Source organism: Emys orbicularis, chromosome 1 (genome assembly GCF_028017835.1).
Source record: "Emys orbicularis isolate rEmyOrb1 chromosome 1, rEmyOrb1.hap1, whole genome shotgun sequence".
NCBI classification, from domain to species: domain Eukaryota; kingdom Metazoa; phylum Chordata; order Testudines; family Emydidae; genus Emys; species Emys orbicularis.
In genome coordinates, this window is record NC_088683.1 from 106115733 (window position 1) to 106140951 (window position 25219).

A 25219-nucleotide genomic window follows, 5' to 3' on the forward strand; every position below is an offset into this window, starting at 1 on the left:
ATTTTTGTTCAGTCTGAGTCAATATTTATGTATTCAGAAAGTGAGTATGGGTTCCCATTTCACTTGGCTAGGCTGGGGAAAGGAACCCTAGAAGTAGTTGAACGTACACACAAGAGTTAGGCTAGGGATGTTTGTAGTATCTAAAATTCTCTCCTGAATTTTAGGATTCATAAGCCCTAGAAGCTAATTGTTTTAACAACTAAATTAGAAAAACAGAACCATTTAATCTTTTGCACTTGTATTGTAGCAGTTTCAGAAAACATCAGACTTGTCAGCTTCTACATGAATTTGTTATTTGTCACCTGTGATGAAAATACATAAAAGGTGTAAGCTGGTGAAGCTCCTATCCAGTTCTAAACAAAAGCTGTACACAAGTAAAAAATTCACTTATCCTGGGACTTTTTTTTATTAACAGGTAATTCCAAAATATTTTGTAGCTGTGTATAACTCCAAAGGGTTTATGCATTTAAAAAAAAAAAAAACTTTGGGTTGAAGTTTCAATGTGGCAGATGGCAACAGAGCTGTGTGACACCCAGTAATAAAAATAAACTAATCTATATCTGACACTATTATAAACTCCTGAACTTAATGGTTTGTTGGAAGTGACCACTTATATATAAAATTAGAGTTGTGATTTTTTTTTTTCAATGCAAGCACACATAGGAAAATGTTAATCACAGCAACAGAATTAGCGTTGCTATCGTTTCACCAGACTGGGCACTCTATGTTCTGTCTCCTGTGATGGTAGTACAGACATGCTTCTCTAATCCATCAGTCATGGCTGCCTGCTCTTTTTTTTTTTTTTTTTTTTTTTTTACTTACCTTGGACAAACAGTATTTTTTCAATGCCAAAAAATCCCACACTGCTGTTCATTTACCTTTTGAGGTCTCCCATGTCCTTTTTAGACCACCAGTAGCTCAGTCCCTTGGAGATCAGAAACTAGACACTTTCTTTTTGGCGTGCAGTCATCCAGATGGTGTTTCTTGACCTCTGCAGCAGAGGATGGCAAAGCAACAAATTTTCTTTGAGCAGTACTAGTGGAAACACAGGAGCAGATACTGTTGGAACATTCCTTTCAAAATGTTGTGGGCCAAACTGTTCTAGGGTATCCTGTCCAGAGGGAGAATGTTTAGGTGTTGCTGAATAAGCGTACAAGCTGTTGAAGGGTTTGCAATGAAAGGAAGGCATTTTTCTCTCTAACTCTTAACATATATATAATTGAATGCCTATATTCCAGTGCACACTCAGGCTTGAATTTATATATTACTATTATATTCAGAGGAGTCATTTTAAATTGTGCTTCCGTTCTCATGTCCTCTTTCCTGCTTCATCCTTTAACTATTTTCCCATTCTAATTCCTCCTTGAAATGTTCCAGATTAATAGTTGTCCTTTCCTGCCTCTCTGGCCAGACCTTCAGTGTATCTTTTAGGAGGTCCTCCTTTCCTGCCTGCCTTTCTCATTTTGTCCTCTTCCAAGTAATAACGGCTCACATGACTTCAACTTGCCATCTTACACTACTGACTTGCGAATCTACCTGTCCACTCCCGACTTTCCTCCTTTCACTTAGTCTTACATCTCATTCTCTCTCTTTGGATGTATTGCTATAAGCTTAATATGACCCAAACTGAACTGATGTTTCCTCCCAAGCTCTCTCTGCTCCCCGTTTCTCTGCGACCACTGCCAACACCACAGTCTTCCTTGTCACCCAGGCTCACAACTAGCATGTTCAGGAAGGGAGTCATCTCCAACGACCTATTTGATTTTTTTTTTTAGATCCAGCCTGTGTCTAAATCCTGCCACTCCTTCTTGTATAATTTCCAACACTCCATTTTTTCCCTCTCCATTTCCTGCTAAAACTCTCATTCAGACACTCACTTCTTGCCTTTGATTGAAATATCCTGTCTGCTCTTCCTGGTAACCTTATTCTGTGCCTCCCAATTCATACAAAACACAACTGCTAAAATAATCTTTCTTACCTGTTATCTGACCATTGTCGCACACATCCCACCCCTTGAATCCTTTCACTGTCTACTCTCCTACACTACATCAAGTTTAGGCTTCTGGGCCCTGCTTTCAAGGCCCTATGTATCACCCCTTCTTGTTTTTCCACCTTTTCCTGTTGCTTCTAGTCACATCCACTCCACTGATGGTGCCTGCCTCAACACATTTGTCTGCTTCTCCCACAACTGTCCCCATGCTCTCTTACATCTGGAATGCCCTTCATGAGTTGGAGGACTGCATGGTCTCTCTACCATCTCAGCATTCTAATATTTCCTGAAGACCCACTTCTGCCATGACACACATGAGTAGCCAGTTAATAAATTAGATAACATGATGGAAAGAACATAAGAATGGCCATACTGGGTCAGATCAATGGTCCATCTAGCCGAGTAGCCTGTCTTCCAACAGTGGCCGGTGCCAGAGGCGTTAGAGGGAATGAACAGAACAGTGCAATTTCAAGTGATTCATCCCATCATCCAGTCCCTGGGCTGGACACCCCGAGCATGGAGTTGTGTCCTTGACCATCTTGGCTAATAGCCATTGATGATGGACCTGTCCTCCATGAACTTCTCTAATTCATTTTTGAACCCAGTTACACTTCTGGCCTTCACAAGATCTCCTGGCAATGAGTTCAAGTTGACCATGCTATGTCTGAGGAAGTATTTCCTTGTGTTGTTTTAAACCTGCTGCCTGTTAATTTCATTGGGTGACCCCTGGTTCTTGTGTTATGTGAAGGGGTAAATAATACTTCCTTATTCACTTTCTCCACACCATTCATGATTTTATAGACCTCTATCATATCCTCCTTTAGTCATCTCTTTTCTAAACTGAAAACTGCCAGTCTTTTTAATCTCTCCTCATATGGAAGCTGTTCCATACCCCTAATCTTTTTTTGGTTGCCTTTCTCTGTACCTTTTCCAATTCTAATATCTTTTTTGAGATGGGGAGAGCAGAACTGCACACGGTATTCAAGGTGTGGGTGCACTATGGATTTACATAGCAGGACTGATATTTTCTGTCATATCTGTTCCTTTCAGAATGGTTTCTAACATTGCTAGCTTTTTTTGACTGCCACTGCAGATTGAGCAGATGTTTCCAGAAAACTATCCATGATGACTCCAAGATCTTTCTTGAGTGGTAACCGCTAACTTAGACCATATCATTTTGTACATATAGTTGGGATTTTTTTGCAATGTGCATTACTTTGCATTTATCAACATTGAATTTCATCTGCCAGTTTCTTGCCCAGTTTTGTGAGGTCCATTTGAAAGTCTTCGCAGTCAGCTTTGGCCATAACTATCTTGAGTAATTTTGTATCTTCATTTTGCCACCTGATTGTTTAGCCCTTTTTCCAGATCACTTATAAATGTTGAACAGCACTAGTCCAGTACAGATCCTTAGGGCATCCTGCTACACCTCTACCCCAATATAACGTGACCCGATATAACACGAATTCAGATATAACGCAGTAAAGCAGTGCTCCAGGGGGACGGGACTGCGCACTCTGGTGGATCAAAGCAAGTTCGATATAACGCGGTTTCACCTATAATGCGGTAAGATTTTTTTGGCGCCTGAGGACAGCGTTATATTGGGGTAGAGGTGTATTTACTTCTCTCTACTGTGAAAACTGACCATTTATTCCTACCTTGTGTTTCATATCTTTTAACCAGTTATTGATCCATGAGAGGACCTTCCCTCTTAACCCATGACTGCTTAATTTGCTTAAAAGCCTTTGGGGTGGTACCTTGTCAAAGGCTTTTTGAAAATCTTGACTGGATCATCCTTGTGCATGTGTTTGCTGACACCATCAAATAATTCTAATAGATGAGTGAGGCATGATTTCCCTTTACAAAAGCCATGTTGACTCTTCCCCAGCATACTATGTTCATCTATGTGTCAGATAATTGTGCTCTTTACTAGAATTTCAGCCAACTTGCCTGGTACTGAAGTTAGGCTTACTGGCCTCTAATTGCCAGGATCATCTCTGGAGCCTTCTTTAAAAATCAGTGTCCTATTAGCTATCCTCCAGTCATATGGTACAGAGATTGATAAATTAAACAGTAATAAATCACCAGGACCAGATGGTACTCACTTGAGAGTTATGAAGGAACTCAAATATGAAATTGCAAAACTACTAACTGTGATATGCAACCTATTGCTTAAATCATTTTGTTCCAAAACCACCTCTACTGACACCTCAGTCTTGGATGGTTCTTCAGATTAGTCACCTAAAAAGAATGCCTCAGGTGTGGGAATCTCTCCCTCACATCCTCTGAAGTGAAGATCAGTGTAAATAATTCATTTAGCTCCTTCCCAATGACCTTATCTTCCTTGAGTGCTCCTTTATCACCTTGTAACCCCGCTGATTGTTTGGCAGGCTTTCTGCTTCTGAGATACTTGAAGATTTTTTTTGCTTTTAATTTGTGTCTTGCTGTTTGCTCTTCAACTGCTTTTTTGGCCTGCCTAATTGTACTTTTACACTTAACTTTCCAGAATTTGTTCCTTTCTATTTTCTTCAGTATGATTTGACTTCCAATTTTTAAAGGATGCCTTTTTGTCTCTAACCACCTCTTTTACTCTGTTTAGCTGTGGTGACTTTTTTTTTTTTTTTTTAATTTGGGATTACATTTAGTTTGAGCCTCTGTTATGATGTTTTTAAATAGTTTCCATTCATCTTGCACACATTTCACTTTTGTGACTCTTCCTTTTAATTTCCATTTAACTAGCTTTCTCATTTTTATATAGTTGCACTTCTTGAAGTTAAATAATACTGTGGTTGGTTTCACTGGTATTTTCTGCCCCCATAAGGATGTTAAATTTTATTACATTATGGTTGTTATTACCAAGTGGTTCAGCTATTGACCTCTTGGACCAGATCCTGTGGTCCACTTAAGACTAAATCAAGAATTGCCTCTCCACTTGTGGGTTCCAGGACTAGCTGTTCCAAGAAGCAGTCATTAATGGTGTCAAAATTTTCTCAGCATTCCATCCTGAGGTGACATGAATCCAGTCAACATGAGGATAGTTGAAATGCCCCATTATTATTGGATTTTCTGGTTTTGTAGCCTTTCTAATCTCCCTGAGCATTTCACAGTCATGATCCTGGTAAGGTGATCAGTAGTATATTCCTACTCTTATTATTCAAGCATGGAATTTCTATCCATAGTCTGTGGTACAGTTTGATTTAATAAAGATTTTTACTGTATTTGACTCTATTCTTTTTTTCACATATAGTGTCACTCCCCCACAAGCAAGACCTACTCTATCGTTCCTATATATTTTGTACCCTGGTATTACTGTGTCCCATTGATCATCATCATTCCACCAAATTTCTGTGATGCCTATTATATCAATATCTTCATTTAATATCAGGCGCTCAGGTTCATCCATCTTAGTATTTAGACTTCTAGCATTTGTATACAAGCGCTTATAAAATCTGTCAGTATTTAGTTGCCTGCTTTCATGTGATGTAATTGAATGGGACACTTTTTTGTTTGACTGTTTTATTTTAGTTCCTAACTGTACTTTATCAACTTCTATCCTCTTTTCTCTTTACAAGGATATAGAGTATCCCCTTTAATAAATCCTTCCCTGAGGGATGGCTCTGCTCATGTGCTCCTCTGTACCTGTCAGATTTCCCCCCACCCTTTAGTTTAAAAGTTCCTCTACAACTTTTTAATTTTATATGCCAACAATCTGGTTCTGTTTTGGTTTAGGTGGACCCCATCCTTCCTGTATAAGCTCCTCCTTTTCCAAAAGGTGTCCCGGTTCCTAATAAACCTAAGTCCTTCTCCGAACACCCTCGTCTCATCCATGCATTGCGACCATGCAGTTCTTCCTGTCTAAGTGGCCCTATGTGTGGAAATGGAAGCATTTCAGAGAATGCGTCCCATGGACGTCCTGGACTTTAATCTCTTACCTAGCAGCCTAAATTTGGCCTCCAGGATCTCTCTCCTACCTTTCCCTATGTCATTGGTACCTACGTGAACCATGACCATTGCATATATGTCTATCAAGACATCTTGAGAGGTCTGCAAGATTTGCACCTGGCAGGCAATTCACCATGCGGTTCTCCTGGTCATCTTCTGGAATCCCCCATTGCTATTACCTGTCTCTTCCTAATGACTGGGTTCCCCACCCCTACAGTGGTAGACTTAATGAGACGAGACCATAACATCATCTGGAAGGATTGTCCCAACTATGGGATCGTTTCCCTCTGTTCCAGATTGATGTTTTCCTTCCCCCAGATTTTCATCCTCCTTAACAGCACAGAGGCTATCAGACTGGGGGGTGGAACTGCTCTACTGTGTCCCTGAAAGTCTTGTCTTATATATATATATAATCTGTCTCTTAGCTCCTCCAGTTCAGCCATTCTGATTTAAAGAGCCTGTACTCGGTCTCTGAGGGCCATGAGTTGCTTGCACTGAATGCACACATACACAGCTAATTATACATGCTACATTCAGTGCAATAAACCGGAAGACCCCACATCTGCACCCTGTCTACTCTGGGACTTCCTCTATTGCTAAAAGTGAAACTTCACCAGTGCTAGACGATGGTGGGAAAATGACTAGTGAAGTGCTTTTGTAGATGAGATCAACGTTTTTAACCCTGATTTGAAGGGACTACTTCTAGCACTGATGGGGTAGTTCAGTCTCATTGCCTATAAATCACTGAACAGCCATTGTGTAATATTACTTGTCCAGTATCTTCTGCACTAGATTTGAACTGGCCATGGGGTGACAGACTTAAATCACTGCTTTAAATCAGCAAGCAGGAAACCTTGATTTAAATATCAATTTTAATTGTGTTACATTTGTACTTTTTAGTCATTTTCCTGAAGAAAGGCTGAATTCTAATTTGTCGGTAGTCATTAAAACATGTTTATTTGCAACTAAATATAGCCTTTACACTAAATTTGGTGCTTCTTTTTGCTAATCAGGAGGATATACTATATCTCTACAGAATTTAAGCAATTGTATAGCTTAATTTACATTTTTTCAGGTTCTTAATTTTTATATTTTAGAAAATGGTGAATGATGAGTTTCTTATTTACTAGATTAATTTTTTACCTGTGCCTTATGTTAAGCTCTATTTGGATGGTTATTCAGATTCAATTAATGCACAAAGCCAGCATTTTAATTTTGTATTAAATTTGTATTAAATGTCCTGGATATATTTTTGCATTTAAAGCTGATTTACTAAAGGAAGTATTAGATTAAATAAATAATTAATAATTTACTATCGATGATTATTTCTGGTCACTATGTCCCTCAAGGTTTTGGAACCAGTAGATTTCATCCTCACGCCTAGTTTTTATTCATAGATTAGAAGAAGAAGAAACAAGTTTTCCTGCTTTTTCAACTCCCAATTTATTTCTTAATTTTGAACGAGCTACTCATTAAACTGAAATGAAGAAAATAATCTCTCTGCACCTACAGAGGAAGCCACTGCTGTCAAAAGATGGTTTAACACTTCAACAAACTCTGGTTCCAGGTGCTTCACCAGTAGCTTCCACCCATTCAGTGGTTTGACTTTCTTTGAAACTTAGTAGCAAATATGTACTAAATATTTAATTTAATAGATTTTAGTAAATGTAGGTCTTAACATTGACAACCTATGTCGAATTTAAATTTTTTTTAAATAAACCCTTTATTTAATTTTAAATAAAAAATCCTTTAAAGTTTGTTTTAATCATCTTTTTTTAATCCCCCCCGACTGGCTACCTAAAGGCAAAAAGGATGTGTGTTCAGTTATCGGGTTCACTCCCACTCCTTGCACTGTTAAGCAGTCATATGTTTGCTACTCTTGGCGTTGTAACGTGTAATTGCTAACTTCCCTTTTAAGTCTTTAAACACAAACAAATCTAGTTATATCTTGTGTACCAAGTAGTTTGCCCTTTTTGTAGACTATAACCTATTAGAATACCTAATTTTAAAGCATATGGAAAATATTGATGGAGCAGTGTCTTTATGAATTAAATAACCTTGGATGGTTACAAAAAATTAACAAGTCAGGAAAGAGTAAGATAGAAAATACTTGAACATCATTTGCTGTAAATTAGGATTAGGGCCTAAAGTTAAACATGCATGTGCATAATTGTATTGTGAGTAAAGTTACACATGTGTAAGGTCAAAGCCTTAGAGTACTAGGCACGTTAGTAATGGTTAAATGACTGACTCTGCCCGAAAGGGGTTACAATCTAAACAGACAATATACAGATGAGGAATGGGATGTAACAAAAAGCAAATGGTTGAACAATGAAGTTTAGAAAGTGTCTTGTTAATACCACAATTTTTGTTTTGAACATATAGTATATTAACGGTGTCAGCTGTATTGCTGATGCCTACAATTGTAAATGCAGATCACCCTCTCTATTCCTTGTTTAACTAGAGAAATCCCTCAGAAGCTTAAAATGATGAACATTTGCCCTGTTGCTCCAGGTGCCACATAGCTAAACAGTTTCCATATATTTATTCAACAGCAGTGATATGATTCAGTCAGCACAGCAAAGCATTGCACATGATCTGTGCCTAAAAGCAACCGTGGAGTCTATTTGTTCCAGCAGATTTTCACTTTTTGGTTAGTAGTAGTATACCACTTAAACACTTTTTTTCCCCTCCCTCACAGGGTGTTCCTGTAATGGCAATAAGAAACAAAATGATTTCTGAGGGGCTAGACCCAGATCTCCTTGAGTAAGTAATACTTCTATCTTTATACTAGGGTTGGAGTGCTACACACTTAAAGGCTTCAGTCATGCTGTCTGGAGTGGTTAACAACTGAGAGTGCCTATCTCAGGGCAGGTACCTCAAACAGGTGGTATGTTCTACAAATAGATTTTACCAAGCCGGTAATGAATGTGAACTCCTGGATCACTAGAACAGTCTATCCTACCACCCCAACAAACTGGATTTAGTGATAAATGGTCACTTACACCAAAAATTCAGGTTGCTTTCAGTCCCAAGAGACCTCAGATCAATTGGGACCCTAGATCTTACACCAAAGATCATGCCTGTAGCTAATCCTATAATAACCTATCTGAAAGTTTATTAACTAGGAAAAATAAATGTGTGTGTTAAAGCAAGCAAACATATACATCTAAATGAGTTATCTAAATCCTAAATGACAAAGTTGTTTTCTGCTGAAAGGAAGGAACCCGTGGTAGTTTTAAATTGGGGGATCTAGATATATTGCCAACCAGTAGTGCTGCTTCTCCTTGATTCGTTGGAGATAGTGGTTTTTCCAGAAGAGTAAATAGCATTACTTTCACCGGTGATGTCACCCTGTTCCTGGAAGTTGGTCTACTTGTGTCTCACTTCTCTCGCCAGTAGGCACAGCAAGGGAATTACTTGGCTGATTCATTCATCATCCTTCCTTAACACCTTTGTGGCCTCATCCAAGTGCCACAGGATTCTGTTAGCTTCTTCATTAGCAGCCAGTGGAAGGGAGCCAAATGGAGGCTGGTATCTGGCTTTGCTAGCCTGGGCCCAGAGGTGTAGAATGCTACCACTGCTTCTTCCTTGTCATAGAGATGTTCCTCTGGTGACCACCTCCTTCATCTAGTGGCATGGTAGTTTGAGGATCTGCTGCAGCTCTCTAAGGTTGTGGTGTGCTTCATGGGATAGCTGAAGTGGACATAGAGCTTCCTAGCTGTTGACAGCAGTGCCTGCACCTCTGCATCCCCATCCAGAAATTCCCTCACAACCAGCCTGAGACAGTGAGCAACGCAAGGAGCATGTGAAGCCACCATCATGCACTGCTTTTTTGATGTTCACTCCATTCTCAGCAAAGAGATTGAGGGGCTGTAGGCACCATAGACAGTACACAGTTTGTCCAAGATGTTTGGGGAGTTGTGCTGTTTTTCAAATCCAGACACGCAAAGCGTGGCATGCCATCGATTGAAGATGTTCATGTTGCTGGTGCTATGGTTAGTCTTTCCTGTTGCTCATCCAGAGGACTGTAAGACATGTTGTGTTGTCTGACCAGTAGTCCACATATCAATGATCATGTTCATGCTCCCACCTTCACAGTTAACCAGTCCAAGCTGTACTGCACTTCTCACAGCAGCACCAAAGTCTGGCACTGCCTTTTACACAAAATAAGAGCAGCTAGGGATCTGCCACCTGGGGGCAACTGCAGCCAAAAAGCATGTGAAGCCCTCACCCTCCATGTGGAAAGAAGGAAGCATATCCATGGCCAGCATTCTCACACATTCTCTGGTCAGTTTCACTGTTGCATTCATATTTTTGCCCCCTGCACTCCATTAGGGTCTGTTGAGTGGTGCTGCAGGGCTTAGCTGACAAAGTTGTGGAAAAAATTGGTGGTGTCACAGTCAACATCTGCTCTTTAGTAGTCACAGTGCCTTTTTGCTTTTCTCCACGTCCTGAACTGGCTCGATCACAGCCCAGTCTCTCCCTCTGTTTGCAGAGCTGGCAAATAGCACAGGTAATGTCCACAGTATCAATTTTGGAATGTTCCCAAACCTGCAGTGCAGCTGCTTATTTGCATTTTGTAGGAAGGGGTTGGAGGATTATAGCTCGTGATGACTCTTGCTGCCGAGAAAAATGCACAACCTTCCCCCCAAAGCTATGTCAAGCAGAGACTGAGGCAGGTTCCTCTTCCTCCATCTCCCCCCGCCCCCACACCGCACCTGAGAGCTGAGACTACCAGTACCAACCACATCCTTTCTGGAAGTGAAATAGTGGAACAGAGTTTTAGAGGGAGCTGATGGTCTCTGGTCAGTGGCCTGCTGCCACTGACCACTAAATATTCCTGTTTAGAGGAGCTGTGTGCCTTGGGCAAAGTGGATATTGGTAGTTCCCATACCTTCACTTCCAGCTGTGTGTGCTGCAGAGCTTCGCCACTCTAGATCACTTCTGGAAGCTTGCCTATTTAGCACTCGAAAATGCACCAGGCAAGAACGCTATTTGCAAGCAGCCACATGCTGCAGTCTCTTGGATCCACTAAAAAAGACTGTGGCTCGAACCGTTTCAGGGTGAGGTGAAATCAATGAATTAAATAAGTCTGCCTCTCACAGCAGTAGAACCACCACAGGTACAGGGCTCAGAGAGAGAACCTGTAATCTACTATGCTGGAAGAATCTTCTCAAAAAGCTGCTGATGCAAAAAGCAAGCTGCTTTCTCTTCTTGCAAGCATGGCATCAACCAAACCCTCAGTCACAAGGGTGAAGAGGCAATTGGCTATCTGAACCAATCTGAAACTGTGTAGTCAGCCAGTCATTGAACACACACGGCATCATGTGACCAATTACAGGAAATGTTGGAAGAAAATGGAAAACTCAGAACAATGTTCGTCAGAACAAAGTGATAACACCAAAACAAAATAAAATTCTCAACTTTTTAATCATTCTGAAATTTTTTCATAAAAATAGTTTCAGAAAAATTTTCAGTTTTTACAAAGCTACATTTTTGGGCAAAAATTTCAACCAGCTATAGTACATACCTTCTTTTGAACAGCCTATCCTGAAACAAGCACTTTCTTTTAATAAGGTAATTAAAGATTGTGTTTTTAGGAATAACTACTAAAATACTATACACTAGTCTGATCAGCAAGACTGTTTTAAAAAAAAAAAAAAAATACAGTGGAAATGCAAGGTAGAAGTTAGTCAGCAAAACCTTGTTTGAAAATCCTAGGCACTTTTTGTCTCAAAATGTTAACCACTGTTACTAATTTTTTGTAAATGTCCCTCTTTCATGTGTAGGTGTATAACGCAGGATTCTAACAGTGAAACTAAACTAGAAAAGGCTGCCCATTAGAAGTTGAAACATGTTCCTTATTTTGAAATATGTTGCTGATATTGGCTTGAAAATGCTGGGAAAGAATTATACATCATTTGGGATCAGCCTTAACCCCTTTTAAGATTCTGCAAAGTACTAAAATTCAGGCAGATGGTCTTAAAATTGTTGATGTCGAAATCTCTATGTAAATAATTAGCTTGCGTTGTACAGGTAAGTTATTTGGCAACTTTGTTTTGAAAAACAGATGCAACTTGAAAGTGTTTTGGTACCAAAACGGGCAATCTTCCCTTCTTTCCCAACCCCTCCATCCGCCCTGCAAGAAGGGATTAGAGAAGGGATGCTCATTCCCAGGACCATGGAAATCTGTCCTCCTGCATGGCAGTCACATTGTTGCTAGATCTTTAGCTTGGCCTGGCCTATTCTTCTACTCCCTTTTCCTCTTTTTAAAAAGGTACTGTGGCACTTCCTTCAGTTTTTGTACCAGAAATCAGGTGATCTAGTCTCTCCCTGCTGTTTCCCAGTGTCTGAAGTGACTTTTCTGAAGGCAGCACTTTCTCTCTCTGACTGGAAAGAGATGCTGTTTCCAGTGGGATGTAGTTTCCCTTCCTTCTCTATCATCTCTCCTCTCCACTATTAGCCTGCGACTTTAAAATTCCATATTGTCCTTAGCTCTGAATCTTTCCTCCCTTCCTTCCCCCATGCTTCCTTATTTTTTATTTTTCTTACACATCCTATTTTGTCCTCCTGTACCTTTGGACTTCAGGGATTGACCACTGTTGCCCTAATCTTGTCCGTGATCCTCCTGAGCGGGTCTCTACAGATCAAATCGCTGCAGTGCCATGGTAATAAGGAATAATCCTGAGAGGTGCTGTTTGTATGGGATGTGCATGGGAAAGCAGAAGCTTTATTGTTGTGTGTTCTCATAGGGCTAAAATACACCAAGTGACTCAGTGTAGGCACTTCAGGCATCTAAATCAAATGAATTCAGGTACATTTAATATGTGCAAAATTGAGGCTGGAAAGCATGTCTCTGTGGCAGGTATTGGGAGATGACCATTAATTATGGAATACTACAGCATGGCTGACTTGGCAGTTATGATATCAGATACTACATTAATAATATATCTTGCAGGTGGTAATTAACGATGAACTGAGAAGTTAGTTTTCATTAATCTGAGCCCTCCGCTACTCTCAAATATAGGTATCTTCCATCCCTGTGTACACACTTAATGTCAAATTGTGCCAGGAGTGATGCCCCATCAGGCACTTATCTTTGTCACATTTCACAAACTAAGCAGAATTGAGCCTAGGAAATACTTGGCTGGGGGACCTTGAAGAAAAAACAGGTTCTGCAGGAAGTGATACTGGTGATTCATTAGGTGGCATGTTTTCCCAAGAGTTTATACAGAACAAATGTTCTGGCATGGTGTTAGCATATCTAAGAGTACACTACTTCCTGTATTTCAGAGTAAATGCTTGACTGCTTGTAGTCATTGAAGATCCTGTGACTTTCTGCAAGTCAGATTTTCAGTCTTGGTATCCTAGCCAAATTCCAGTCTGAGTACTTAATTGTTTTTGCCTACCTAAAATTATCCTGCAGTTTTAGTTGCGTAATGTATTCACTTCCTGTCCTGTACTGTTCTCACTGCTTAGTGGGGCGTGCAGCATGTTCCATTCTGTAATGGTCCTAGAACTCCTGAAGATTGTACAAGAATTTGGATTAATCAGTACTGTCTGCTTTCAGCTTTCTCTTCAGGTGCCAGTCAAACTTCTTTTAGTGACTAAGAAATTTTCTGGTGATCTCTTAATGTGTCTCCAAATTGAACTCTACTGGGTCTTAAAATCCAATGGACTGCAAGCTCTGAAGTTACACATCAGTTGAAAATGAAGTGGTTCCAACCCAATATATTTTTATATCTTATATTGTAAACTCGGGTTTTATTGTTTTTAAAAGGCTGTGTACATTTATGGTGAAAGCTGCTAAATAAACCACGCTATTAGTAGCATTTTGATCATATTTTCCCCCCTGGAATTTAACAAAGTATAATCTTTCTTTTCACTTTTAGGACACCAGATGCCTTAGTGCCTGCGTGGGGAGATGAAGTGAATGCAGAAGAAAGTTCTGACAGTGAATCTTCATTTAGTGACTAAAGAGACTGATTTCTGCCTTTGAGAACTTCTGATAAGTGCTATATATTTGGCGCTTTTTACATTATAGCAGGAGAATGGTAAATAATTATTCATATGACTCAAACAAAACCAAACACCTTTTTTGGTGCTGAGATCCTCATGTTCTCTTCCAGGAAGTTTTAACAGACAAACACATTCAACCTGAACTAAGATCTCAATCAGTATAGCTCATAATGCATTATCACATGCTGAGAAGGCCTTACACAAGATTCTTCTGTCTTGCAGAAGTAAAAAATGCTATTTATATATTAAACTGTCATTTGTGAAACTCTAATAAAGACTTTGGTCTGATATGATTAGACTTGCAATTTAACATTTTGTTTATCTAAATTCATTCTTCCTATCCCATAGCTTGCAGGCTAGGCTTTTCAAATTGGAATGGCCTAATTTCAGACTGATGCACTGTAATGTTTCTTATGCTATGGTTTTATACTTAAATGATGCAGCAAGAAATACAAAAGTTAGCTATTTTATAATGAACCCAATGAGTTCTGTATAGCAAACTGACCTAAAAATCAGATATTCAAAAAAAAATTAAATCTAACTTTCAAAGTATAAACTGCTATTCTGACTTCAGACTCGGAATTTGATATAAAGTTTGATAAAGAAATTTCTTTTTAAAAAAAAATGAATCTGTATAAATCCAGATTAGAGTGGAGTACAAGGCTACACAACTCCAGCGAGTTGTTTTGAAGATGGCATTGTGAAGGAAATGGGTTACCAGAAAATTATTAATGGAATATTGAAGCCTTTCACCACTTATTCACTGTGACACAGGTCAGTAATAACCAAAAGTAGAAACCACCCTCTGATAGCTGTTAGGCTCATTTGAAGTGATCTGTGGTCTTAGTTCATCTTATGTTGGACAAGAAACCCTCTCATAAGTGGTGTCCTTTTTGCTAGTTTCATCAGAGAAACCAAGGATTTATTTTACCCAGATGATAAACCTCTCTCCCCTCTGGAGGTGGTGTCTTTGAAACAGTGTAAAGCTACAGTGGGGAGGGTTGAGGGGGGGAGAGGTATGAGAAACCCATTCTGTGCCTGATTTATCCACAGAGCTAATATCTTTTTCTAAAGCACTTAATTCACTGTATGGACCAAACAGTATGAAATTCTGTAAGACTTGTATGATACTGTGTGTTTTTACATCAAATTCTTCAGTGTACTTGGTCTCAGTGGGTCACAGTTGAATTCCTACACTGAAATGTTAGGCTAAGTGCAGCAGAACTACTAGATTGGCTGGATCATTTAAATAATGTCTTTTGGCGTTCATCTTAAAACACAGAGGGAAGACTAGAATGCAGCTTTGATTATGAGCAAACTTATCAGGTTTTATTAAAGAGCTCATTACATCCTCCTGCATTGAGCAGTGCTTCAGATAAAGGCTTTGCTCCAGCAAGTCATCTGCTCATTCTGTAACTTTTAAGGACAGCTCTTATATAAGCAAAATGGGAAGAGAGAAACTCTGACCTGGTCTACACTTAAAAATTAGATCAGCAAAGCTATGTCACGTAGGGGATATGAAAAAATTCACACCCCTGAGCACTGTAGTTGAGCCACCTTAAGCCCCAATGTAGACACAGCTAGGTTGACAGAGGAATTCTTCCAAAAACCCCTTCCATCACTATAGAAAACTTCTACACTATGGCATTATAGCAGCAAAGCTGCAGTGCTGTATCTGTGCTGCTGTAGCTCTTGTAGTGTGGACATAGCCTATCTGTATAACCTCTACATTTAAAATATCTATAACCCATATGAAAGCGATGTGCACTAAAGAATAACTAGTGAATAGTAATAGATCACGTTTAAGCTAGCACTTGCTCAAGTAACAAGTAGTAAGATATGTTAGCAATAAATAGTTATTTCAGAACCTAAATGTGTACTGTAATGTTCTTTCACATATACTAAAACACTGGTACTTCATGAAGTCTATTTGAAACTGATTGAAGCACGTGTATATAATTAAAGCTATGTTTTGTAAACAAGTTGTGACTGTTCATTGTATAACCGATATGAAAATCTTTGGTCTGACTGTTTCACAGAATTGTCATAATCCTATTTAATACAAGTTAACATTTTCACATTTCATTTTCTCATTGGTGGAGTTGCACAATGATCACTTTACACGGTTACATAAGGCTAACTGTGGAGGATCTGCAATCTTCTCTAAAGGGAAATTATTTTATTTTTCTACATATCTTTATCTCTGCTTCAGTACATTCAGAATCGTCTTGCGGTGGGGGGGCCAAGATTTTTAAAAAGAGGAGCAAATAGACTTCAGTCCATATTTAGGCAACTGAATAAGTGACCTGACTCTCAAAACTGCTGAGGATCCAGCAGCTCCCACTGAAATCCCAATAGTGACCTGCATTCTTGCTTTAAGTTGATGGTGGCTGCTGGGTGCTCCGCACTTTTGAAAGCCAAGTCCTGTCCTCTGCCTCTTTTTCCATTGTAGATACACCCTAAATGAGCAGAGGATGGACTCCTATCAGGGGCAGCTTCCTGTTGTTAGGCCCTGGCAAGAGAAACTAATTCGCAGAACCTTGTCTCTTCTTATAGATTCCAAGGCCAGAAGAGACCATTGTAATCATCTAGTCCGACCCCTTGTATAACATAGGCCATAGAACTTTCCCAAAATAATTCCTAGAGCAGATGTTTGGTTGTATTTCTAAATCTTGATTTTAAAATTGTCAGTGATGGGGAATCCACCATGACCTTTGGTAAATTGTTCTGACCTTGCTATGATTACATCACATAAAGGGTGGGGTTAGTGGTTAATCTTTAAAATTGTTACTCACCAAACATAAAATACAACATATCTAACTCAGATATAGCAGAGATTATTCCTCAAGAAGAATTTAGCAAGACCATTCAGAGGTTATTTTAATTTGTTTTTGTAATGCCACTTTTAAATTAATAGTGAATTGAGTCTGTTTTAAACTAAACGATTTTTTTCCTCTGGTCACTAATAATTGAACAGCTGAATTTCTTCATTTACTTCAAAGAACTTGGATTAAAATGTTTGTTTTTAATGGTGGCATTTCAGACACTTACGACTGACCAGCCTTAAATGGAAGCTTGTATGTGACCATAACTGTAGTATTTGCTATTGGGCAGGCCGGAATCATTTGTTTTTTTGGGTACCATTTCTACGCAGGGGGAGGGGTCAGCACTTTACAGTGTTGTCATGCAGTTCTTTTGCGTGGTTTACACAAATCTTGCTGCCATCTGCACTTCACAGTTGTTTCCACTTCAGTGGAAATATAACTTAACCTTGAAAATCCTAAACATGCCTGTTGGTTTTAAACTGAAGTATAGAAGCTGAAGTAACTATCCCCTCCCTCTTAGCTTCCGTGAGAGAGTCCCCCTCTCCCCTCCTCAACCTCTTTAGACCCTCCATTGAATATGTGAAGTCTTGCCCTCTCCACCTGCATTACCTGAGCTGCCAATCGCAATCCTGCTCCTGTGGTGCCAGGAATGGGCGGTTCCCACCTGGCCTCCAGCCTCAACTTCATCTGCATGTTACTACCATCTCATTGCTGAGGGAGGGGCTGTGACTCTGCCAGGAAGGGGGAAGGGAAGCACAGTGCACCTGCTGAAACAATAAGGACTAAGTATGGGAGATTGGTTTGGGACTCAATAGTTTCAAAATTGTTGCCCTAGCCGTCTCCTATCCTAGAATCCTCTAGTTATTTGGTTCTAACTCTGATTTGTCCTTAAACACTTCCTGCAGGCTAAACCTATTCCGTTCAATAAGCATTCACGGTCTTCTGTGCAATGCAAAACAGTGCAAGAGAGTGGTTCATCTTGGGTCCATGCTAGTTTCACACAGTATTTCATTCAACAGAAAGGCCAGCTTTCCAGGTAAGCCTGCTTTAAAAAGAAGTTGCCAGCAGCAATTTACTGCTAAAAGATGCAGTAGAGAATAAATGAGGTGAAAGACATTCAGATAAATACACCTTTCTGCAGCCACGTCTTAGATATTTTAAAACTTCTATCTAGGGCAACGCTACATTTTATAGGCCTGAGGTCTATTTCAGTCCATAGCTGGAATATCTCTTTAAGATACTTAGCCTCCAAAGGGAGCACGCCAATAAAGATTATTGCAGTAATCTTTATTATTTATCTTCACAACATCCCTGTGAAGTCGGGAAGTGCTATTATCCCCAGTGTGCCTCAGTTCCCCATCTGTACTGAGTGGCTTAGTGACTTGCCCAAGATCATACAGGAAGTCTGTGGCAGATCAGCAAATTGAACTTGGGTCTCCCAAAGTCCTAGTCTAGCACCCAAACCACTGGGATGTCCTTCCACTCAATTCCCCTGATTAGCTGCAGATTGAAAAGAAGTTTCATGGTCCTTGCAAATTGACATTATTTGTTTTTTGATTTTTAAATATCTGGTGACGGGTGTGAGGATGGGGACACTTGGTTATGCACTGATATGAGATGCTTCAAGCTCACAGCAACATTTTAACCTTCATGCAGTTGCCCCTTTTAATGTTTCTATTGCTGACTGACTTGTTTGTTTTGGATATCAGGCAGGGAAAATCCCATTGCTGCAGTTGAATTTTACAGTCAGTGCCTAATGAAAGGAAAAGATAACCATTCTCTCTGGGGATTTTTTCCCATTTTATGAATAAATGAAATAAATAGTTCTTCACTTCATGGTCTGCTGCTTTGTCAATGAAGTAATAAGAACTTCATACGCAATATAATACTTTGTCACTAGGATCAGCACCAACACCCATTTGCAATCTAGTACATTTACTGAAATCAGTTTTGCTTTTGATAGTGGTGGCATGGCAGAGCATTGTAAAGTAAATCATAGGCTTAAGTTTCTAGCCTCCATAGTCATCTTGGAATTGCTCTATATAGCTTTATCTGCAGAACAATGTACACATGGTTCTTTTAATTATTTCCACCAAATTTGGGATCTTATTTTATGGGATGATTGCAGGTCTCTTACGTCTAAAATGTCATACTATTAATACTTAACAAGTATGTGGTGCTTTATATGTTCAAAGCTCTATATAGGAACTTAGGAATTGCCATACTGGATCAAACATATGGTCCACCTAATCCAATATCTTGCCTGACAGTGGCCAACACTGGATGCTTCGGAAAAGGTGTTTAAGAGGAGGGTGCCCTCCATATGAAAGTCTCATCCTAATCCCTAAAAGAGATTAATTTAAACACTGAAGCATGAGGGCTTTAACCTTTCCATATTCTTTTGGATTAACTGTTATACCTCTGGATATTCTTGTTATTTGTATAAATATCCAATCCCTCTATCTAATAAAATATTCCTTTAAGGAGGATATGTACGTTATTTCATTGATAGGGAAACTGCGACAGAGAGGTGAAGTGATTTGTCTAAGACTACTTGGAGTGTGGGTGACGGAACTAGGACTGCAAGTTGACACATTCCCAACCAACTCTGTACATTCATGGTTTAAGAATAGTCACTTAAACCAGTGGCTTTCAAACTTTCCAGACTACTGTACCCCTTTTAGGGGTCTGATTTATCTTGCATATCTCCCAAATTTCACCTCATTTAAAACCTACTTGCTTACAAAATCAGACATAGAAATACAAAAGTGTGATAGCACACAATTACTGAGAAATTGATTACTTTCTCACTTTTACCATATAATTAAAAAAGTCAATTGGAGTATAAATATTGTACTTACATTTTAGTGCATAGTATATAGAGCAATATAAACAAGTCATTGACTGTGTGTAATTTTAATTTGTACTGACTTCGCTAGTGCTTTTTATGTAACAAATATCTAGATGAGTTGATGTTCCCCTGGAAGACCTCTGTGTACCCCTGGGGTGAGTGTACTCTGGTTGAGAACTACTGACTTAAACCACTATTTATTTAAAAATCCTGTAAATTTAAATCCAAATCCAAAACTAGACCAGGAGTATGGACAAAATGCAGCAGGACACCTGTATATTTAGTTTAAGGTTTTGTTTTTTTAACTTGGATTGGAAACAACTGAACATGGCAGCATCTTCAGCCTCAGCAATTCCTACTCTCTTCTTGAGCAATCTATGGCCCATCTTCAGGCCATATTTTTTTTAATGATGTTGAGATGATAAATGTTAGTAGGGTGACCAAATGTCCTGTTTTTAAAGGAACAGTCCTGTTTTTTGGGACTTTTTCGTATATAGGCGCCAATCACCCCCCACCCCATGTCCTGTTTTTTTCACCGTTGCTATCTGGTAACCCTAAATGTTAGAGATGGGTCCAAAGTAAAATCCTGCATCTGAACAGCCATAACCTTTGAGGAAATTTGGGTCTTGTACTATCTTAATGACTGACTGGTGTCATGTCTCTGATGGACTGAACTTAAACTCCATAGTTGAACATGCTTAGACTTGAGGAAAGTATGGATCTTTGCTGTTCTGCCCTTTCTCTATATAACTGACAGAGAAACTTCTAGTTGGAAGTTGTAATACACTCCATCTGAGGATATGTGCTGTGTCCTTTAGCTTGATGGTCCTTTTTTCTTTCTGAATGTATTTTTGGACTACGTCTGTGAAGCCAAAAGCCCTAGTAAAATGGTTCATGATCTTGGAAGCAGCCTCTTATTGGAGAAGTGCAGGCTCATAAAGCGAAGAAAGTGAATGGGAAAAACTGTACACAGAGAGGAAGAGATGGAGATCAAATATTTTTGTACATGCATATGGATTAGTACTTGGTCTTGTTTATCAAAATCTGGTCTAAATAAATCATAACGCTTTTATAAACGTTTCTGTATCAGGAGCTCTGTAGTAACAGTAGCTTTACCACATTGTCACGTGAAATGTTGCAGCACAGTGAGAAACTGGGTATCGAATGATCCTACCATCACACTGCTGCCAAGAGAGAGACAATATGGAATGTTTTATAAGACCTATCATAAATGATAAATCTAGCAAAGGATGCATTCTTCCTCTCTGCTTTCACATGAGTGTGCTCTCTAATAGTTGGTTTATTTCATTCTCCAACAATTTTATGCCTTATTTGGGAAGACTCATGGTGGGAATACTTAGTTATGTTCTCATAGTGAAGTCCCAAGTTTATACTGGCTTTGAGGACTTATAGGAATCTTTCCTTGATGTAGGAAACTAAACGCACACCGTTAATGTTTTAACCAGTTGTAGATTATGTATCCCCCTGCTTTCCAAATGAACATTTGGTCTTTGCTGTATCCAGTGTATCTGTTTAACAAGAAGAAGAGTGTGACAAGGGAGTGTGTGGAAGAACAGTGAAAAAGAGTTTCTGCTTTTCTCAGTTGCTGCACCCTTTGCTATTTGTTCAGTGCTGTGATTCAGTGAGTGCCAGATAATGACATTGGAGGACTTTGCCAAGAACCCTTGAGCAATGCTAGATTGTTTACCCAGACTAATGCTGGCATTATCAATGGCAAGAGATGAAGCGATGTGATCAGTCGTTAACAGCCACTATCTGCATATTCTTTGATTAGAGTGGTAATGGCTCATAATACCATTGACCTACGTTCAGTTTAGTTTAGAGAACAGACGTATACAAGAAGCTGGCATGCCCACCAAATTACAAACATTGAAAAGATTATTTCCAACCACATGAACGCATTTAAAAATGTCAGTAATTTTCTTATTGCAACTTGTGTTCACCTTCTGATTTGGCATTAGTGTTCTCATTACCATTCATTCTAAATTCCAACCTTTTATCCAGACCTACTGGGATTCTCACCCACAAGACATCAATGTTGTTGATACAGCATCTTGCCTTAAAAGAGCCCAATCCTTTTTCATGTTAGCTTATCATCCTCCATTTATTGTCCTACTCTAAGGCCTGGTCTACACTACGAGTTTAGGTCGAATTTAGCAGCGTTAAATCGAATTAAGCCTGGACACGTCCACACGACGAAGCCCTTTTTTTCGACTTAAAGGGCCCTTTAAACCGGTTTCTTTACTCCACCTCCGACGAGGGGATTAGCGCTAAAATCGGCCTTTGCGGGTCGGATTTGGGGTAGTGTGGACGGAATTCGACGTTATTGGCCTCCGGGAGCTATCCCACAGTGCTTCATTGTGACCGCTCTGGACAGCACTCTCAACTCAGATGCACTGACCAGGTAGACAGGAAAAGCCCCGCGAACTTTTGAATTTCATTTCCTGTTTGCCCAGCGTGGAGAGCACAGGTGACCACGCAGAGCTCATCAGCACAGGTAACCATGACGGAGTCCCAGGATCGCAAAAGAGCTCCAACATGGACAGAACGGGAGGTGCGGGATCTGCTCACCATATGGGGAGACGAATCAGTGCTAGCTGAACTCCGTAGCAGTAAACGAAATGGCAAAATATTAGAAAAAGTCTCAAAGGCCATGAAGGACAGAGGCCATAACAGGGACGCACAGCAGTGCCGCGTGAAAATTAAGGAGCCTAAGGCAAGCCTACCACAAAGCCAGAGAGGCAAACGGAAGGTCCGGGGCAGAGCCGCAAACATGCCGCTTCTACGCGGAGCTGCATGCCATGCTAGGGGGTGCAGCCACCACTACCCCAACCGTGTGCTTTGACTCCATCAATGGAGAATCATGCAACAGGGAAGCGGGTTCGGGGTACGAGGAAGATGATAGCTCACAGCAAGGAAGCGGAGAAACCGGTTTCCCCAACAGCCAGGATATGTTTATCACCCTGGACCTGGAACCAGTAACCCCCGAACTCACCCAAGGCATGCTCCCAGACCCTGAGGGCGCACAAGGGACCTCTGGTGAGTGTACCTTTGTAAATATTACACATGGTTTAAAAGCAAGCGTGTTTAATGATTAATGATTAATTTGCCCTGGCAATCGCGGCCAGTACAGCTACTGGAAAAGTCTGTTAACGTGTATGGGGATGGAGCGGAAATCCTCCAGGGGCATTTTCAGAAAGCTCTTCTTCATGTACTCCCAAAGCCTTTGTAAAAGGTTTCTGGGGAGGGCTGCCTTATCCCGTCTGCCATGGTAGGACACTTTACCACGCCAGGCCAGTAGCACATAGTCTGGAATCATTGCATAACAAAGCATGGCAGCGTATGGTCCCGGTGTTTGCTAGCATGCAGACAACATCCATTCCTTATCTCTCTTTGTTATCCTCAGGAGAGTGATATCATTCACGGTCACCCTGGTTGAAATGGGGTGATTTTATTAAGGGGACATTCAGAGGTGCCCGTTCCTGCTCGGCTGAACAGAAATGTTCCCCGCTGTTAGCCACGCGGTGGGGGGAAGGGGGGAAGTGATCATCCCAGAGAATTGGGTGTGTGGGGGGGGGTAGTTGGGTTTGTGCTGCATGTTAACCCGGAAACCGCAGCCCCTCCTTTTACATTGCAAACCCATTTTAAATGGCCAACCCAACGGGTGCTTGGTATGGGAAATGAGGGCGCTGCTGTTTGAAACCATTCCCACATGTTAAGAAGGTTAAAAAAGCCAAAAGACTGTGGCTTACCATGGCTGCCTGCAAGCCGAAATCTGTTGCCTGGCACTGCGTGAGTGATCTCTCACACCAAACCGGCAGGCCCTCAATATAAGAGGAAAAATGCGACCTTGTAACGAAAGCACATGTGCTGTGTAATGTGAACAGCAAAATTTAACGTGAAAGAGTGTACCCATTGTTCTCTACTATATGTCTTTTTTAACCACCTCTCCCTTCTCCTCCACCAGCTGCAAATGTTTCTCCTTCACAGAGGCTAGTGAAGATTAGAAGGAGAAAACGGCAGACTCGGGATATGTTCTCGGAGCTCCAGATGTCCTCCCACGCTGACAGAGCACAGCAGAATGCGTGGAGGCAGTCAATGTCAGAGTGCAAAAAAGCACAATATGAACGAGAGGAGAGGTGGCGGGCTGAATCGCGGGCTGAAGAGAGCAAGTGGCGGGCTGAAGAGGATAGGTGGCGTCAGCTTGCTGACAGAAGGCAAAAGTCGATGCTCCGGCTGCTGGAGCATCAAACTGACATGCTCCAGTGTATGGTTGAGCTGCAGGAAAGGCAGCAGGAGCAGAGACCGCCGCTACAGCCCCTGTGTAACCAACAGCCCTCCTCCCCAAGTTCCATAGCCTCCTCACCCAGACGCCCAAGAACGCGGTGGGGGGCCTCCGGCCACCCAGTCACTCCACCCCAGATGATTGCCCGAGCATCAGAAGGCTGGCCTTCAATAAGTGTTAAAGTTTTAAAATTTTAAACTGCAGTGTGTCCTTTTCCTTCCCTCCTCCCCCACCCCTCCCGGGCTACCTTGGCAGTTATCCCCCTAGTTGTGTGATGAATTAATAAAGAATGCATGAATGTGAAGTAACAATGACTTTATTGCCTCTGCAAGCGGTGCTCGAAGGGGGGAGGGGAGGGTGGTTAGTTTACAGGGAAGTAGAGTGAACCGGGGGGGGGGGGGGCGGAGGGCGGAGGGTTCATCAAGGAGAAACAAACAGAAGTTTCACACCGTAGCCTGGCCAGTCACAAAACTGGTTTTCAAAGCTTCTCTGATGCGCACCACGCCCTGCTGTACTCTTCTAACCGCCCTGGTGTCTGGCTGCGCGTAATCGGTGGCCAGGCGATTTGCCTCAACCTCCCACCCCGCCATAAATGTCTCCCCCTTACTCTCACAGATATTGTGGAGCACACAGCAAGCAGCAATAACAATTGGAATATTGGCTTCGCTGAGGTCTATCCGAGTCAGTAAACTGTGCCAGTGCACTTTTAAACGTCCAAATGCACATTCCACCACCATTCTGCACTTGCTCAGCCTATAGTTGAACAGGTCCTGACTACTGTCCAGGCTGCCTGTGTACGGCTTCATGAGCCATGGCATTAAGGGGTAGGCCGGGTCCCCAAGGATAACGATAGGCATTTCAACATCCCCAACGGTTATTTTCTGGTCCGGGAAGAAAGTCCCTTCCTCCAGCTTTTGAAACAGACCAGAGTTCCTGAAGACGCGAGCATCATGTACCTTTCCCGGCCATCCCACGTTGATGTTAGTGAAACGTCCCTTGTGATCCACCAGGGCTTGCAGCAGCATTGAAAAGTACCCCTTGTGGTTTATGTACTCGGTGGCTTGGTGCTCCGGTGACAAGATAGGGATATGGGTTCCGTCTATCGCCCCACCACAGTTTGGGAATCCCATTGCAGCAAAGCCATCCACTATGACCTGCACGTTTCCCAGAGTCACTACCCTTGATATCAGCAGGTCTTTGATTGCCCTGGCAACTTGGATCACAGCAGCCCCCACAGTAGATTTGCCCACTCCAAATTGATTCCCGACTGACCGGTAGCTGTC

The 25219-nt window shown here is 41.0% G+C and overlaps 1 protein-coding gene across 2 annotated transcripts in view; it reads left to right on the forward strand.

Moving 5' to 3' along the window:
* WASHC3 (WASH complex subunit 3) overlaps positions 1-14245 on the forward strand; it is a 32655-nt gene extending 18410 nt beyond the window's left edge. The window contains exons 6-7 of one of the 2 annotated variants that reach the window (XM_065402122.1): positions 8634-8698; positions 13828-14245. In XM_065402122.1, the coding sequence (XP_065258194.1) occupies positions 8634-8698; positions 13828-13912 (150 nt within the window). In that variant the 3' untranslated portion in view covers positions 13913-14245. The remainder of the gene's footprint in view (positions 1-8633; positions 8699-13827) is intronic. The other variant, XM_065402130.1, reaches the window with a different exon arrangement.
* Positions 14246-25219: the final 10974 nt, after the last annotated feature.